Source organism: Haemaphysalis longicornis, unplaced genomic scaffold (genome assembly GCF_048455015.1).
Source record: "Haemaphysalis longicornis isolate Haplotype H1 unplaced genomic scaffold, Haemaphysalis longicornis Haplotype H1 scaffold_5, whole genome shotgun sequence".
In the NCBI taxonomy this organism is placed as follows: Eukaryota; Metazoa; Arthropoda; class Arachnida; order Ixodida; family Ixodidae; genus Haemaphysalis; species Haemaphysalis longicornis.
Genome location: NW_027526385.1, coordinates 159064776 through 159081954, shown reverse-complemented (window position 1 = coordinate 159081954; position 17179 = coordinate 159064776). Strand labels below are relative to the sequence as shown.

Below are 17179 nucleotides of genomic sequence, written 5' to 3'. Positions count from 1 at the left end.
TGGAGGTGCTGGGTATCGATCCCAGTACCTCTCGCATGCTAAGCGAGCGCTCTACCATCTGAGCTACACCCCCACGGTGAGACGTCGCAGTCGGATCCCGTTAGGTGCGTACAACGCTCCAACGGAAACTAGATCACGCGAGAGTATCCGAAGCAACCGGTTCCCGCCGTGGACTGACGGTTGCGCATTCTAATGGCTGCGCTGGGACTGCAAGCGGACTGCCGAGAATTTTGCGGAAGGAGTGGTTTTCGACAAAAAAATTCCGTCGCGCCGGTCGGCTATCCTTGCGTGTGTTTATGTTCTGGAGCAAGGGCAGCACAGGCCAAACTGTGCAATTTTACGGATTGTGGGTGGAACTAGTCGCTGCTCCGAGATACATGTTTTAGTAAATCATCTTCGGACAGAGAGAGAGAGAGAGAGAGAGACAGACAGACAGACAGACAGACAGACAGACAGACAGAAATTTAAGTAGCCGCAGAAATACTTTAATGTTAGTGTTCCACATGCTGAACTTAATGCCAGTTAGGTACACTGGCCTCCTCTGTTCTTGTCTCCATCATGCAAACAGCCGCAGTGGCTGAAAATGACACCCCAAACATATATGCCAAACAGTGGCAAATTATTTAATGATTGTGTGGTGTACCCGTTGTTCTGGGAAACAACGCAAAACTTGTGTTACAGGATCTGCAGCGCAGAAGACGCACTTCAGCAGGGGACTGCGGAATAATTTAAACGACCCGGGGACCGGGGGCGATGTGGGGGCGCTGTAATGCACACTCTGAAATCGTATAAGCACAAGTGTTTCGCTTTTTGCATTCATCAGAAGAGGCCCGCTACAGGTGAGTACCAAATTCCGAACCTAGTGGCCGAATTGGTTATTTGACCATTGCGCTATACGTACCTGTTTTATTTTTGCATTTAAACTACCCTGGAGCCTTTACATGCACCGAATACCAGTGCACGGATGCCTGTAAAAATAATAGTGTGTCTTGGGATACCTATAGGCGAAAATCCTCTCGTTTCTTTCTGTCTGTCTGTCTGTCTGTCTGTCTGTCTGTCTGTCTGTCTGTCTGTCTGTCTGTCTGTCTGTCACTGAATTGACTACTTGCCGCCCGGCCAAATACCTGGCCGAGTATCTATTTGCTTCCCTGAAAATAAACAGCAACCACGGCTTATACATGTAGAGATTAATCAGCGCAATAGAGACCTCGGGCATTTACGCGATAAAATGTGACCACAAAAACAGGAGTAGCGCCGCGATTTTAATTGCGATTACACGTTGGCTTGGTTTTTACGATACGGGGAAAAATCATCAGTCATTCCACTCTCTGAAGGAGGACGACCACATAGAGGCGATACGTAAGTTATGTAAAAGTTTGAGGAAATTTTATTTATCCTCAGCGTTGATGGCCGCCATTCCTATAGACCGTTTACAGCGAGCAGCTGAGTTGGCCTTCAATAGGTGACGATTTAGTGACGCTAGGTGACGCCGTCGCCGCACTAACCATGACTGGCTTTAACACGGTGCGGTTTCGGTTTCGAAGCGCGCAGTCAGAAAATGTGGAAGTCAACGGGTAAAACTTTCGCCGTAGTCGGATGGAGCCGCTGCGAACGCAGCCTCAAGGTTTGGGACGAATCGCTATGCGAATCTCACTAGACGCATCTTCACAAAGACTGCCCGCGTGTGCGGCCTTTCGCAATGCACCACTTTCCGCACAGTGAGCGCGACACGGAGACCAGGCGTCGCTGGATCGTCATCGTGCAACGGACGAATTTTGCTCCAAGAACATCGGCAAGCTACGTGACTTTTTCAGACGGTAATAGAAAGCTGCTGCCAAGTGTAGTGTAGTCCCCACCTACAACATACGCCCTGTTGTGTTTACGGGTTGCGGGCATGCGTCGCGACGGAACTATCGTGTTAGCCTGGCTAATTAAGCTAGCCGATATGAGAGTTGACTTCCAGAATCTTTTCTAGTTTTCACTACCTCATATCAGCCTTGCCACGGCCTAGAGCATCTGGTCTCGCATTGCAATAAAGTGCACCAAACGCCTTTCATGGCAGCGCCGCCGTCCCCGGAGCCCCGCCACTCGGCGCTGCCGCTAACCCATCCTTCCTATATTCTCTGGACGAGCGCCGAAACCTCGCTTCAGTAAGCATTGCATGTGTTTCGTGACACTGCAGGCCTTACTACGCACGCCGGAGGCTGCAACTTCGACGTCATTTACAACTCTGTCAATAGAGAGTTATAGCAGAGCGGAGAATCGGACCGGTACGGTACCCGGTAGGCACTGCGCTTGCGCCGAGGCGAAAAAACTGGTTTTGCGCATGCGCAGGCGTACCGGGTACCATACCGGGTCCGTTTCTCCACTTTGCCGTAACTCTTCAATGATCCATGTGCGAATGAATCCGTACGTGCTCATGAGATAAAAGTGTGGCAACCAGCCAGCGTTTCAAAGCCCTTTCATTTATATCAGGGGGCAGAAACCTTTAAAGGTGGGCCGAGTTGCATGAAGACGACACGGCAAGGACCGGGTGGCAAATAGGGGCGGGGGAGGAGGTTGGGCTTTTATTGGACCGGTGTAAAGAAAGGAAGTGAAGACGTTGTCTGGCCAAGTGTGAAGATGGGAAGCAGTGCCAATTGGAAGCGATCGTGCTTTAATTGTTCCTGCCTAACCCCATTTGAGGGTTAAATTTCCATGACAGCATTCAGCTATAAATAGGAGGTGACCAGAGTAGGGGGGTTCTTACGGGGCTGCATAATACTTGGTTGGGGCCCACAGGTTGCGACCCCTGATATACATGATTGCTGTGTACGTAGAAAAAGAAAAACATGCCGTCAAACAGCTATGAAACGCGCCAACAGTTGTCTGGCGGTGGGCGCCTGTCAGAACAGCGCTTTAAGAAGCTTTATGGGCCATTTTTTGGGATTGAGTAGTCTTTGAAGATTGGCACATAATATGTGCGCATCCAGTAAGTCCTCATTCACAGCGACACTCCAAAATAATTGCAGAATTCGCCCATAAAGCCGCTCCGGCGCTCGCCGATGCACCCCGGCCCATTGAAGGCCACGGCGAGAAACACGTCTGAAAAGGCCAGCAATGCCGTCACATCGTCCAACATGGCTGCGCCCAGGCCGCCCCTCTGTAAACCGTGTATAAGAAAGACACATGTACATACTTACGCTTCTTATTTTGACTCTACTGGTCCCGTTACGGCTTCTGAGCAGCGGTTGGTATACGCTCAACGTTCCGCACTTCGGAAAGCAGCGCAGATTACCTCGTCTGACCGTAAACGCCTGCTCCTTCGTCCTCATTCGCTCGCACTAAGGATTCCTTTGGGTGAGGGTCAGTTCAAGCAGCCAGTTCAAACAGCAGCAGATATATGTGAGGCGAGATGTCCCGCTTTGGCGGCGTGCAGTGGATGATTCGCACACCACGTCGGCCTCTCTAGTCGAAGTATGGTCCGCGGTACTGGATACCGGCAGTTATAGAGGAAAGAAAGCTCAGGAGAGGCGTTGACGTCACCCTTTGTGAAGTCGCGCTCCGTCATTTTGTGGTGTCCCTGAATCCTGTTACCTTTTCTCATACTCATCTGTCACTCCGCGTCTCCTCAGCTACGGTCAAACAGCAGATGGTCGCTCCACCACCACCGAGGTACAGGAATCTACAACCCCGAAGGAACTAACCGTCGCCACTAAATCTGTGGGAGATTAGTTGCAGTAACAGGGCAACCCTGACGCTGCTCCATGGACACCTGGGGAGGCTAGTGTTAAAAATGACGCGAATCCCGCCAGGCTTTTTGCGATGCTTACGGTGCACGAGGCCCCTCCTGAGCATTTTTTACTTCGTGCCGCAACCCAATAGCAGCAAAATTGGTTGAATTTAGTAATAAAAGTTTGGATATGACGAACAGCAAAAAGTGAAGTTTAAAGGTGTCGATAACTGGGAGGTATTGAAAAAATGGAACGTGAATGCTATGTACTCTCATTTCGTCAGCTACCATTGCCGCAATTCCCAACGTAAAGCCCAAATGCGAAGTTGCAAAGTTTTTCACGACCGTGCGCTTCTGAAGAAACTGGTGCCTCCCTCCTACGGTGCATCTCAATCGATAGTGGTCACGTACGTGAACACAAAGTACATATAAAGTAGATATAATAAGGTACATATAACGTACCACGTGGTACGTTATATGTACTTTATTTTTCTTCGGCAAAAGCCCGCAGTTTCTCGCACATCAGTGCGCCCACCACTCGTTGCCGGCGCGTACACACGAACCACTACACGCCTAGTTCGCGCAATGGGGACACTGCTGTGCTTGTTTCTCATCTTTACAAAGGCCGGATGCGAGGGACGAGCTGAGGTTTCATTGTAAGAAGGTCGGTGTCCGTGCTTGTTTAATCTCTTGCAAAATATTTCAGTAAAGATTACCATCTCCGTCCCGCTGTTGTAGCTGCGTCTCGCTATGCACCGTCGCTTTTCCTCTCTATCCACGACCATAGATTTGTGGACGTGACTGGAATGTTGAGAAAAGACATGCGATGAAAACGGTCACGGTAGGTGGCATGCGGCATACCAACACACAGATTTGGTTTCATATTCTGCAGGATCTTCAAAGCACGCCGACCTTGGCACGTGTGACGTGCCGGGTGCTTGCAGTGCGGTAATTTGTCTAATTGGTTTCACGTGATGTCTTCTGCATGTGGGAAAAAATGTCGTCCCAAGGGCCAGTTTTTTTCCCCCTAGCTTATGCAAGAAAACATAGACACTCAGTTTGCGCTCTAAGAGGTGACCTTGCAGTGAGCTCTCTGTAATAATGCGTGGATTAAGCAAGGACTCGTCCAACAGTTTCTGAAGGACACAAACCTTCGTTTCACTCTAAAATGTGTCGCATGTAGCTTCGAAAAGGTACTCCTCGGAAGCGACAATTGCCGATGCGTCTTCTACGCGCTATCGCTTTGCCTAAAACTCTCAATTAGAGAGTTTTAGCATATCGTTACCGCGTTTGCATTACCGTTTGCGGTGTCACCGCAAGCCGCAGTTGCCGCTGCCGCGGGAAACGGTAGGCCACGTTTTAGCACACCGTTTGCGGTTTGCGTATTCCAGCCGCCGTGCCGCAGGTAGCGACATCTGATGAGTTAGTCTCAAAGCAAATCACACATAATTTTGTTCATATCTGTTTGCTTTCGTTTAAAGTAGCTTGGATGTTTCACTTTTCAAGTGAAGCGTTCACAATAACTGTAGTAGTTTTGAGAATACTGTAGCCATCACGTGTAGAGCTTTAAAAAGAAAACGTGTCGGTGGCTCCATCTACCGAGTAGAGTTATAATCGAGGTAAAATAAAAATTGCCCCCGCGCTAAATATTTAGGCAACAAATGAGTTATATAGTTTGCAGTAATTACTAGGTAGCCCACACTACCTTGCCCAGCACAATTTTGGAGGCCTAAAAGCGCTTTTGGAGGTCAGAAACCTATCTGAACTATTTGAGGCGGGCAAGGTTTAGCACGACTAGGGGCGGCCATTTTCTTGCCCATTTGAGAAAAAATGGTCGTTTGTCGTTCTCCTGACCATTATTTAACTAGAAAAACGCTAGAAACAGGAACAAGTAAAATTACTCTTGTCGGCTGTACCAAGCATAAAGCGCCGAGCTCACTGCATAAACGCTTCGAAAACCTTCCCGAGGTCGTCTATGTAGACGCTGCAGATTACGCTAATCAGGCAGCCATGACAGTAGTGGTTGTGAATCAAAAGGGACAACTCCTGACCTCAGGAACAGTACCTACCACCACGACAGAGATCGGAGAAGAAGCAGCCATATCCTTGGCCATCGCCTCGACCCAGGCTAAGGTCATAGTCAGTGACTCCAAGACGGCGATACGTAATTTCGCGAAAGGGCGCATTTCTAACATAGCACTAAAAATACTCAATATCAATAGCAACATCAGAAACATTCAACTAGTTTGGGCCCCAGCGCACTCTGGTCTACCCGGAAATGAGAACGCTCATCAGCTAGCCCGAGGACTCGCAGACCAGGCTAGCACCAATGCAACCACCGAGCCACTCACTTTCCACAGAGCAGACAGGGATCGCATGGTAACCTATAGAGAAACACTTGATCATTACAGAAAAGGAAGGCTTCATTCATAAAACCCTCAGCGCATAAAAACCTTCAGCGCATAAAACCCTCAACAAGCAGCAGGCCACAGCTTGGAGACGAATTCAAACTGGCATGTACGCAAACCCAGTCTTACATAGCTATTACTACCCAGGCACACCAGACGACAAGTGCAAACATTGCAAGCAGAGAGCGGATTTAGAACATATCATCTGGTCCTGCTCCAAAATAGATGAAAGTGGTCAGAGAACACTCATTGTAAACGCATCCGAGCAGTGGGAGGCAGCCTTGCTCAGCTCGGAAGCTGACATCCAGCTACAAGTAGTCCGGATGGCCGAAGCCGCCGCCAGGGACCAAGGACCCCTGGCTGATGGCTGAGGGGTAATGGGCGGGGACTCCCACCTGTTCTACTCCCAACCCCTTACCGGGCTACAATAAAAGTTTTTCCTCCTCCTCTTCACTGCATTTGCTGTAATCAATACGTGAGGGTACACTTCGTCTGCTCAGGTAGCTCGCTGGCGACGACGATAATGCCTGTGCCGGTAAGTTGCCGTTCGCAATAACTCTCGCGCGTGCGCAGTCGACTCCCGCAAACATGGTAGACGGTACCGTATGCTAAAACTCTCTAATGTGTCGGTAAGTTGCTGCAAGCAAATATCCCATGGAATAGACGTGCTCACACGTGCCTCCGACATTTCGTATTATGTACAACGTGCAGTGACCGAAAACAGACAGAGTAGGTCTCTTCGATTGGGCTGCACTTTCTGCATGAGTTCCGCTCTCCTGCAGCGCAGTTCACGCAGTTCACGCGCAGCTCGACACTAGCGCCACCGTTGCAGCGTCAGAACGAATAAAAAAGTGCAGACAGCGCGGGTAGCAGCGGGGCCATCGTCTGCAAACTCACGCTGCCCGTGTGTTGCGTTCGTCCTTTATTTGTTCGGCGCAAGCCACGCGAAGAAAGTTCGATGTCAATCTAAATTCAAGCGCTTGTGGAACTACTGGACTAGGACAGCGATGACGAGTTCTGCGCCGGCTACATTATGGCTGTCTGCGCCTTGGTGAGAACCGACAGAAATAGTGTACCGTGGTACTACGAAGACGTGGTTTCCACGTATTACGACTTCGAGTTTAAGAGGCTGTTGGGGTTGTCCCGGGACGCGTTTGACGTTGTGAGTGCGCGCTTCAAATCTCATCTTTCTTCCCAGGCTCTGTGTGTGGGTGCCCGCAGACTTCTGCGGAGGACACCTGCCTTATAACCCTTGTGTACATTGCGACGCAGAGCTCAATGTACGCTATCGTGGAAAAATTCGACGGGGCAGCGCGCTTCCTTCACTCAATCAGTGATGGCATGATGCGCATGCCCGACAGCATGGAAAGAACCACCATCAAAACAAGATTCCTGGCCAAAAGGCAGGGGAAAGGACCCGAAACGCTCTCGAGTGCATCGACGGATGTTATGATGAAATACTAAGGCCCAGCGAACCTGCGCACTCGTACTACAACCGCAAGACATTCCCGTCCATCGTACTGCAAGGCGTGTGCAACCACGAGAACAAGTTTTTGGGCGCGTTTATCGGTTTTCCGGGCTCAGCCCACGAGGCCCGCGTCGTGGGCCGAGCCCATTCTTCACAAGTGCACCAACGCCAGTGAACGGGGGATACATGCTCGGAGACAGCGCCTATCCACTGCTTCCGTGGCTAATGACTCCCTACAAGAACATCTCAAGCAACTTCCCAAGCTGGAAGAAGGAGTTCAACAAGAGGCACCGGCAGCAGAGAGTGGCCAACGAAAATACCTTCGGCCTTCTGAAGCAACGCTTCAGGAGGTTGTACCTTGTTGACGCAGACTGTGGCACAGTCTTGCTTCATTGCAATGGCAGCCTGTGTGCTGCACAAAAACGTTTGCAACGAGGAGAGGGACACCTTGCAAGACCTGGAATGCCTGCCCGAAGTTGATGAAATTCGGAATGACGACGTGGATCCAAATGTGGACAGAAGTCAGTTAAACTAAAGCGAGTCTCTGCTAAGGCATATCGCAACAGATCACTGCTAAGGCACCCCATTGCATGAAATGTGGAAAACGAGAACAGCGGTAGATAATGCAGATTTGCATGCCCGCCCGCTAAGAAACTTCATTGAAAGTGTGTCTTATACACGTGATGTTTTTCAAACCCAAAACGACCCCCCTGAGAGGACAAAAGCCCTGGATGAATTGGCTCACCTAAAAAAATTCTAGGCACTACATTCCGGCCAGTGTGTGGCTGGTGTGTTTGATGTGTATTTATATTTTGTTTCTGGAGAGTGAACAGCAAAAAAGAAAAGAAAAAAGACGTCTCCTTTCACGGCACTGCGAGCGCCACGAGGGAAAAGCATGGTTCTCGAATAAAAAAAATCCTGGCCCGCGCAGGGATCGAACCTACGACCTTCGCGTTATTAGCACGACGCTCTAACCAACTGAGCTAGCGGGCCGGACACTTTGCCATGGATTCCAGTGGTGCATCCGAGCCTCTGTTCGCACCCGGGTTTAGCGAAAACAAAGTGCTGCACGCGTGGCGAGTGCAAAATGCCTTGGCGGGTGTGTACAGGGGAAGCCCCCTTCACGGCACTGGAAAAGACACGCGCGAAAAGCATGTTCCCCAATAAAAAAAATCCTGGCCCGCGCAGGGATCGAACCTACGGCCTTCGCGTTATTAGCACGACGCTTTTTTTTTTTCTTTATTGCCACACTCTGACAGAGAACAAGCACACAAAGCAAGGAAAACAGGTACACAAAGCTGTAACTACACTGATAAAACTGCTAACAGTCTTTTGCTAGCAGGAAATGGCTAAAACTGCTTAAGGTTTGTCAGCGACTCCATTACTGGAAGCCATTCCGGGGGGTCAGGCTGAGTCTTCCAAACCTCTACAATCAAACGAACAGTTTCTCCAAAGTATTCCATGGAACGCTTAGCACCAACATCGCGGTGGCGTATAGCCATGCGAGATTTCCATATGCCGTGCAGGGCCAAAACCATCACCACATCATACGGCAACCCGCCGTCATTGTCGATGGGTATAAACCTGATTCCGTAGGCGTCTAGAGGGAAATCTTTCTTCAAAGTCCTCTGAAGCACGTCCCAAAAAAAGACCCCATCCCAACATTCTAAAAACACGTGTTCTACTGTCTCCGGCTTTTTGCACGGATAACAGTCAACCCCCCACGGAACGTACAGTCCTTTCTCTTTTTGCCACGTTTTGACTGGTAGGACACCCGCGTGGAGCTTAAAAAAGAACGTTTTAACCCATGGCGGTACCGCCATAGATTTCACGCGTTTAAGCACATCCTGGCCTGGCCCTGCACGGTACATTGACCGGTACAGTGGAACTGGAAATACAGAGTCAACGAGATCATTATACAATTTTTTCCGGGTTACGCTACATAGGTATTCCATCGTGAAGCGGGCACGCAAAAACTTGGTCGCTTGAACAACTTCGCGGAAGTATCCCTTCATTGTCAAGACAGGGAAACGTGCTGACGCTATAACAAAATCGGGTAACACCACAGACAACTTCATTTGGCAAACAGTACGCAAAAAGGGGTCTTGTACATCCCGAAGGAAGAGAAAACGATTGACAACCTGTCGTAAAAACAAATGAGACAAGGAAAGGCCCCCGCTACGCACGCGCCGAAACAAGTTCGTTCGACTTGTTTTTTCCCACGTGGACTCCCAAATTAACACGGCGAAAACGCGGTGCAACGCCTGCACATGCGCACGCGAACAGTGTAACACCTGGAGCACGTACCATATTTTACTTATTAAGAACACATTGCAGACTGAGCCTCTTGCAAAAATGGAGAGCCCAGTGCCTTGCCATTTTTCTGCTCTATCGCGCAATTCAGCTGTCTGTCTGCGCCAATAGGGATCACTGTCCTCGTAGTTTTCGAGAGGCACACCTAAGTATTTGGTTGGCGTCGTCTGCCAGCTTATGCTTTCAAACACCTCCGGGGCTTCTTCCCATTGGCCGTGCCAGAAACCTAAACATTTTTGCCAGTTCACACTGCTGGCACTGTATTTACAAAAGGCCTTTAGTGTCTTTACAGCTTCGCTTATGCTGCTTTTATCAATAAAGAAAAGTGCAATGTCGTCGGCATAGGCCAACACACGCACCTCACACGACTGTAGTCGAAAGCCGTTGATGGTTTTGCTTCCAATAACACTCAAACAAAACGCTTCTACATATACACAGAAAAGCAATGGGGACAATGGGCAACCCTGACGTACGCCACGTTGAACCTGCACTGCTTTGCTGAGCGACTTGTTCACAACGAGGCTAGTTGAACACCCACTATACGCCATGCGCACTCCTTGAAGAATAACAGCCCCTACATTTATATGCTCTAACATGGCTATAAGGAGCTCGTGTGATACCTGATCGAACGCCTTCTCCAGGTCTACCTGGAGCATTGCTAGAGAACCTTGAGTGCTGTCGCAACACTCAAGAACACTTCGAGCAGTATGAATGTTCGTTACTATCGACCGCCCCTTTATACCGCATGTTTGATGCGGTCCAACGATGTCCCAAATAACAGTCTGCAAACGACTCGCCAGAATTTTCATTAAAATCTTATAGTCTACATTAGTGAGACTGATTGGGCGATACCCAGATACAGCTCGGAGTTTGGCGTCATCATCTGACTTAGGAATAAAAATGGTGTGCGACTCATGAAAAGACGGTGGCAGCACACCATTCTGATACACCTCAGCGTATAACGTACACAACACTGGACTTAGACACTCTTTAAACTTTTTATAGAATGCAGCGCTTAGCCCATCGGGGCCAGGCGTCTTTCCCGGGCTCAACTCCTCTATAGCTTTTCTTACTTCATTCTCCATTATGTCTGTTTCGAGCAGTGCTGACATCTCTTTGTTTAGGCATGGTAACAATCTCAAAAATTCATCCTTAAACGCCACGACATCAATAGCGTGACATGCAAACAGTTTGTCGTAAAAGTTACAAAAACAGCGTTCTATGCTGGCTTGATCCTTGTACAAGACGCCTTCGCTTTCTATTTCCGCTATCGCATTTCTGCGAGCGTACTTTTTCTCGGAGCATAAGGCTCTTTTGGTCGGCGCCTCTCCCAGCAGCATCTTTTCTGCTCTTGCGCGAACAAGCGCGCCATGATATTTGCCCTGATCTAAGACCTCGAGCTGTGCTTTAACATTCTTTATGTCATCTCTGCACGTCCCCGGCGATCTACATTCTGCTACAATAAGAGCGTCGAGATTACTTCGTAGCGTGGCTTCTTTCTTTTTCTCGTCGCTCTTCATTGCAGAAGAACGTTCAAGGCCTTTTAGCTTAACTTCTTGTTTGAACAGCTCCCACTTCCGAATGAAGTTCGTCACGTCTGAGCTGCTAAACGAGGTCCGTGCGCATGCGTCAACGGCCTCGACGAATTTATCATCTTGCAGAAGTTTGTTGTTCATTTTCCACAAACCCCAGGAGAACGCGTTTCCACGTTTAGCGGCCCTGCCTAGTGTTAACGACACCAGACAATGGTCGCTAAAAGAAACAGGGGTCACTTCGTATTTGTCACATTCACGTACGAGTTCTACGGAAAGATACACCCTGTCGAGCCGCGCATGACTATTGCCCTGAAAGTGTGTATAACGAACGGTGCCTGCATTGCTCATGCTATCACCTGCATCTTCCAGGGCGCAGCCGGCTACAATCTCATTCAGTACCACCGTACTGGCGTCCCTGAAATTGGTGGTGCTGCTTTTGTCGCGCGCTGAGCAAACACAATTATAATCGCCCATTAAAATTAAGAGCCGTTCCGTCTCACACCACGGACGCATTTCTTCAAAGAAAGCCTTCCTTTCGGCTGTATTGGTGGGCCCGTAGACACACATTACACGCCATTCATTGGAACAATACTCCAAGTCGCACACAACATACCGCCCCGTTTCCGAGGCGGTGACAGTCTTTAGAGCGGCCCCTAAGCTTCTCCGAATTAGAAGGGCGCAACCCGCAGAAAACCCGACCGCATGCGACACGCACACATCATAGCGCGCAATAAAGGGCCGCACCATACGATCCGTCTGGTCCTCCCTCCCAACTTTGGTCTCTTGCAAGGCCACGATGTCCAAATCCTCATCTGTTACGAGTCGATACACCTGATTTTGACGTCTCCGATCCGAAAATCCCCTGACGTTAAGCGTGGCGATGCGCATTGGTTTGCTCAAGTAAACCATGTTAAGGAGGGAGCTAGACTTATCGCACAACACTTACATTCATGCAGCACGAAAAAGAACGACGCTTCGTCAACTGCAAACATCCCATACACGCTCCAAAATCCCGCACTTATAAAACATTCGTATGGCCTGCGGGATTCACGGCCGCTGCAATACACACTGCCACCCTCCCCCCAGCCAAACCTAAAGCTCAAAGCATAAGCATCAGGAACACAATACCCCCTCCAAAAATACTGCCTTGACCCAACTACACTGTTGCGTTTAGTTCGTTGGCGATTCAAGACAGCAGCGCAACAACAAACACTGAGGAACAGGATGTCGACTACCTTTCGTAGTGACGTGCTGGCTAGGAGGGCGGAGCCGGAGTTTTCGTTCGGTCTGGTGGGACGTTGGGCTTCGGCTTGAAGCTCGGACGTCTCACTGAAACCGCCTTAGCCGGGGGCTCCTCGCTGCTGGTGAGTCCGTCACCCTGCTCTGTGTCGTTGCTTTCGCGTTGTCGCTTTGCCACGGCCCCACTCAGGTCCATTTGCACGGCTTCGGCTGCTAGAGCCGACACCTCCGTCGTCCCCTGACTTGCCGCTCCGGTTCCGTTGTCCTCGTTCGACGAGACGTGAGGGGGAGGCGTCTTCGGCTCGACCGGCTGCTCCTTTTCAGGAACGCGCTGGCCAGCCTCGGCCTCGACCCGCCCCGCCGACGTCGACTCCTTCACCGCCTTGTCGGCTACTCCTGCAGCTGTCTCCTCCGCTTCTGCCTCGTCCATGAGGTTTTCGCGGAGGTCGTCCTCCCTCGCTGGACCGGTGACGCTGGCATAGGACTTAACGCAGGCGCTTGCATCATGCCCGAAGCGACGGCACGAAGAACACTTTGGAACCTTACATTCTCGCCTGACGTGCCCCTTGAGGTTGCAACGTAAGCACTGCGGGGCCCTTCCGGCGACGACGACGAGGGCCTTGTCACCCGTCACACGAAGTTCGTGCGGCAGGTCGTCGATGGTCACGCCCGCCTTCAACTTGAGGGTCACCGTACGAAGTGTCGAGCCCTTGTCTTGGATGCCTTCGACGCGCCACCGCTCCCTGCGCACCTCGCCGACACGCCCGTAGGGCGCCAGCGCAGCGCGAACGGCGTCGTCCGGCACGTTGTGCAGCAGCCAGTGAAGCTTGAGGCGGGCTTCTTGATTAGACGGGTCGATAACAAGGCACCGACGATCCTTCACCTTGATATCAGCGAGCGCAGAAATCTTCTTTACACCCTCCGTCGCCTTGAACGTCACTGCCCAAACGTGACTCATCTGGTACGCCCCCAAAGCCACGACGTCGGGGAGCAGTTCCAGACGAGCCAAAACGTCCCGAAAATCCTCAACGCGGTAAGGCCGGGCACGCATGTCGGCATGAAGAAAAACCGTGTTTAAAACCGACTGACCTGAAGGAAACTGTGGCAAAAGTACTTGGTAATCATCAGCATCCTGGGCAAATATCCTGTTACCGCGGGCCGAAAGGCCCGCTGAAGCCGCTCCTTGGGCGGAGCTCGACATTCTGCGACCGCTCGCTAGCGCTACCGGAAGCAGAATCCAACCAACTCAGCTAGCGGGCCGGACACTTTCCCTTGGATTCCAGTGTTGCATCCGAGCCTGTGTTCGGACCTGGGTTTAGCGAAAACAAATTGCAGAACGCGAAAACAAATAGCGAAAACAAATTGCATCGCGTTATTAGCACGACGCTCTAACCAACTGAGCTAGCGGGCCGGACACTTTCCCTTGGATTCCAGTGTTGCATCCGAGCCTGTGTTCGGACCCGGATTTAGAGAAAAACAAATTGCAGAACGCGTGGCGAGTGCAAAACGTCTTATCGGGGGGTATGTACTTGGCAGGCGATGCCTCCTCTCACGGCCCTGAAAGCGCCACGAGGGAAAAGCATGGTTTTCGAATAAAAAAATCCTGGCCCGCGCAGGGATCGAACCTACGACCTTCGCGTTATTAGCATGACGCTCTAACCAACTGAGCTAGCGGGCCGGACACTTTCCCTTGGATTCCAGTGTTGCATCCGAGCCTGTGTTCGGACCTGGGTTTAGCGAAAACAAATTGCAGAACGCGTGGCGAGTGCAAAACGTCTTATCGGGGGGTATGTACTTGGCAGGCGATGCCTCCTCTCACGGCCCTGAAAGCGCCACGAGGGAAAAGCATGGTTTTCGAATAAAAAAATCCTGGCCCGCGCAGGGATCGAACCTACGACCTTCGCGTTATTAGCACGGCGCTCTAACCAACTGAGCTAGCGGGCTTTTTTTTTTTTTTTTTTTTTTTTTTTTATTTATTGCCTGTTCCAAAGTACACATATTCAATACAAACACTTCAGCCTATCTTTGGCTGATCATTGACCTCAAAACTTTTTCAGACAAACAAGAGCATCAAGAATTTCCGTCCACTCAGGCGGCTCAGCCTGGGTCACAAAAATATCGCGAATATACGCAATGCTCTCAATGAAGTTTTCGCGCACAGGGCGAGCGTTCACATCTGCGTTGTTCACAGCTATCCTTGTCTTCCACAGGCTGTGCAGTCCCAGCAGCATTAACATGTCATAAGGTACGCCATTTTCATTTTCTATGGGAAGGTACCGTATACCATGTGGAGTTATAGGCAACTCCTTTTTAAGTGTCCTTTGTAAGACATCCCAGTGAAATATTGGATCCCAACATTCAATAAATGCATGCTCTATGGTTTCCGGTTTCCGGCACAGTCTACAATTTGTGGTCCACGGAACGAAGAACCCTTTTTCCTCCATCCATGTGCTTACTGTCAAAGTATTTGTGTGCAGTTTAAAGAAAAAGGACTTTACACAAGGCCTTACAGGCATCTTTTTAACTCTCTTAAGGACATCTTGGCCCGTATTGCCTTGGTATAACGACCTGTAAAGCGGCACAGGCATCAACGTATCTACAAGGTCTCTATACAACTTTTTCCGATTTACTGCACTCAGATACTCCATAGAAAAACGGACTGTTAGGAACCGGAAAGCCACGACAACCTCCCTGAGGTACCCTCTGACGGCCCGACCGCTCTCACCACCTGTCGCTACTATAAATTCCGGGAGGTATCTTCGAAGACGCACCTGTATTATTGTGCGCAAAAATAGGTCCGTCTGGTCTCGCAGAAACATAAAACGTGACACTAGTTGGCGAATGAACAAATGCGACAAGCCCAGGCCCCCACTCTTAACCGAACGAAACAAATTGGTTCGGCTGGTCCTCTCCCAGCTTGATGCCCATATAAACACTGCAAACGCCCTGTGCAGTTTTTGTACATTCACTCGTGTCATACACAGCACTTGAAGCACGTACCAGACTTTAGCGGTCAGAAAAAGGTTACATACTGTAGCCCGCGTGAACACTGATAAGCCTCGACCTTGCCAACCTTCCGTTTTTTCCTTTATCTTCTCTATTTCTTCCCCCCAGTATTGCGCAGTGTCTACGTAGTGTTCTAGGGGCACCCCTAAATACCGCCCAGGCAAGGCTGTCCACTGTGTATTAGCGAAAAGTTGCGGTGTGTAATCCCAGTTGCCGTGCCAAAACCCAGTACATTTTTCCCAGTTTATTTCACTTCCAGTTTGACGGCAAAAGGAGTCTGCAATACTGACCACTTCTACAACGCTCTCTTTGTCAGTGCAGAAAACTGCGATATCATCCGCGTAGGCCAGAACCTTAACTTGAGCCTGCTCTAGTCGAAACCCGCTTATATTCTCATTTCTTATCAGTCTCAGCAGGAAAGGCTCTAAGTACAGGGCAAAAAGCAAGGGGCTCAACGGACACCCTTGCCTTACCGAGGAGCGGACGTTTATGCCTTCGGTAAGGTTTTTATTGACTATAATCCGTGTAACACAATCGGAATAAGCCATCTTAACACCCTGTATTATTGTGGTGCCTAAATTTACAAATTCCAACACAGAAAACAAGATTTCGTGGGAAACAAGATCGAAAGCCTTTGCTAAGTCTATTTGGAGCATGGCTACCCGGCTTTCGAAAGCGTCAACACATTCAAGGACACTCCGCGCTACGTGTATATTTGTAGCAATGGTACGCCCCTTGATTCCGCATGTCTGGTGCGGCCCCACTAAGTCCTTGATAACTGTTTGTATTCTTTTCGCTAAGACTTTGGTAAATATTTTGTAATCCACGTTGGTGAGGCTTATCGGGCGATATGACCCCACCCACAACAGCTTATCTGGGTCGTCGGTTTTTGGTATCAAGACCATGTGTGCTACTTGAAAAGACTTCGGTAGTCGCTTCTTTTCGTATGCTTCCCGGATCACGGCGTACACCATAAGTGCCAATTCTTTCTTAAAGGCTCGATAAAACGCTGCTCCCAGGCCGTCAGGGCCTGGTGACTTTCCCGCCGCTAATTCGTCAATTGCCGCTTCGATTTCCTGCAACGTGATTGGCTCCTCTAATCGTGTTCGTACGTCGTCTTCTAATCGCGGCATGTGCGCCAGGAAACAGTTCGCAAAACCAGGTTGTATTAGTCTCTCTCGCCCAAACAATTTACTGTAGTGCTCGACGAATGCACTTTCTATGCTTTCTTTGTCACCTGTAGCTTCGTTTCGGAAGTTTATCTGTTTTATTTCGTTTTTTGTTGCGTATCTCTTTTCATCGCCTAAAGCATGCTTGCTAGGTTTCTCCCCAGCCCACAGTTTTTCCGCTCGTGCTCTTATCATTGCCGCCCGGTACTTAACGTCGTCCATTATTTCCAGTTTATTTTTCACACCCCTTATTTCGTCTAACCATTTTCCTGGCTGCTCGTTCTCCAGGCTGATTAGTTCGTCAAGCTGGTTACGTAGTTCATTTTCAG

General features: G+C 49.9%; 1 protein-coding gene and 4 non-coding genes across 5 annotated transcripts; all 5 read right to left on the bottom strand.

Annotated features, from left to right (window-relative positions):
• Trnaa-agc (transfer RNA alanine (anticodon AGC)) lies at positions 1-73 on the bottom strand. The gene has a single exon. It is a non-coding gene; the product is annotated as a tRNA-Ala (tRNA).
• An 8434-nt stretch (positions 74-8507) lies between these two features.
• Trnai-aau (transfer RNA isoleucine (anticodon AAU)) lies at positions 8508-8581 on the bottom strand. Its single transcript has one exon. It is a non-coding gene; the product is annotated as a tRNA-Ile (tRNA).
• A 2413-nt stretch (positions 8582-10994) lies between these two features.
• On the bottom strand, positions 10995-13887 carry LOC144138796 (uncharacterized). Its single transcript, XM_077671266.1, has one exon. It carries the CDS (start codon positions 13874-13876, stop codon positions 12692-12694), a length of 1185 nt encoding a protein of 394 aa, XP_077527392.1. The 5' UTR covers positions 13877-13887; the 3' UTR covers positions 10995-12691.
• A 392-nt stretch (positions 13888-14279) lies between these two features.
• Trnai-aau (transfer RNA isoleucine (anticodon AAU)) lies at positions 14280-14353 on the bottom strand. Its single transcript has one exon. It is a non-coding gene; the product is annotated as a tRNA-Ile (tRNA).
• Positions 14354-14545: 192 nt separating this feature from the next.
• Trnai-aau (transfer RNA isoleucine (anticodon AAU)) lies at positions 14546-14619 on the bottom strand. Its single transcript has one exon. It is a non-coding gene; the product is annotated as a tRNA-Ile (tRNA).
• Positions 14620-17179: the final 2560 nt, after the last annotated feature.

Excerpts from the sequence above, each read along its gene's own strand:
- LOC144138796 (XM_077671266.1), bottom strand. The coding sequence starts at position 13,876 with ATGTCGAGCTCCGCCCAAGGAGCGGCTTCAGCGGGCCTTTCGGCCCGC.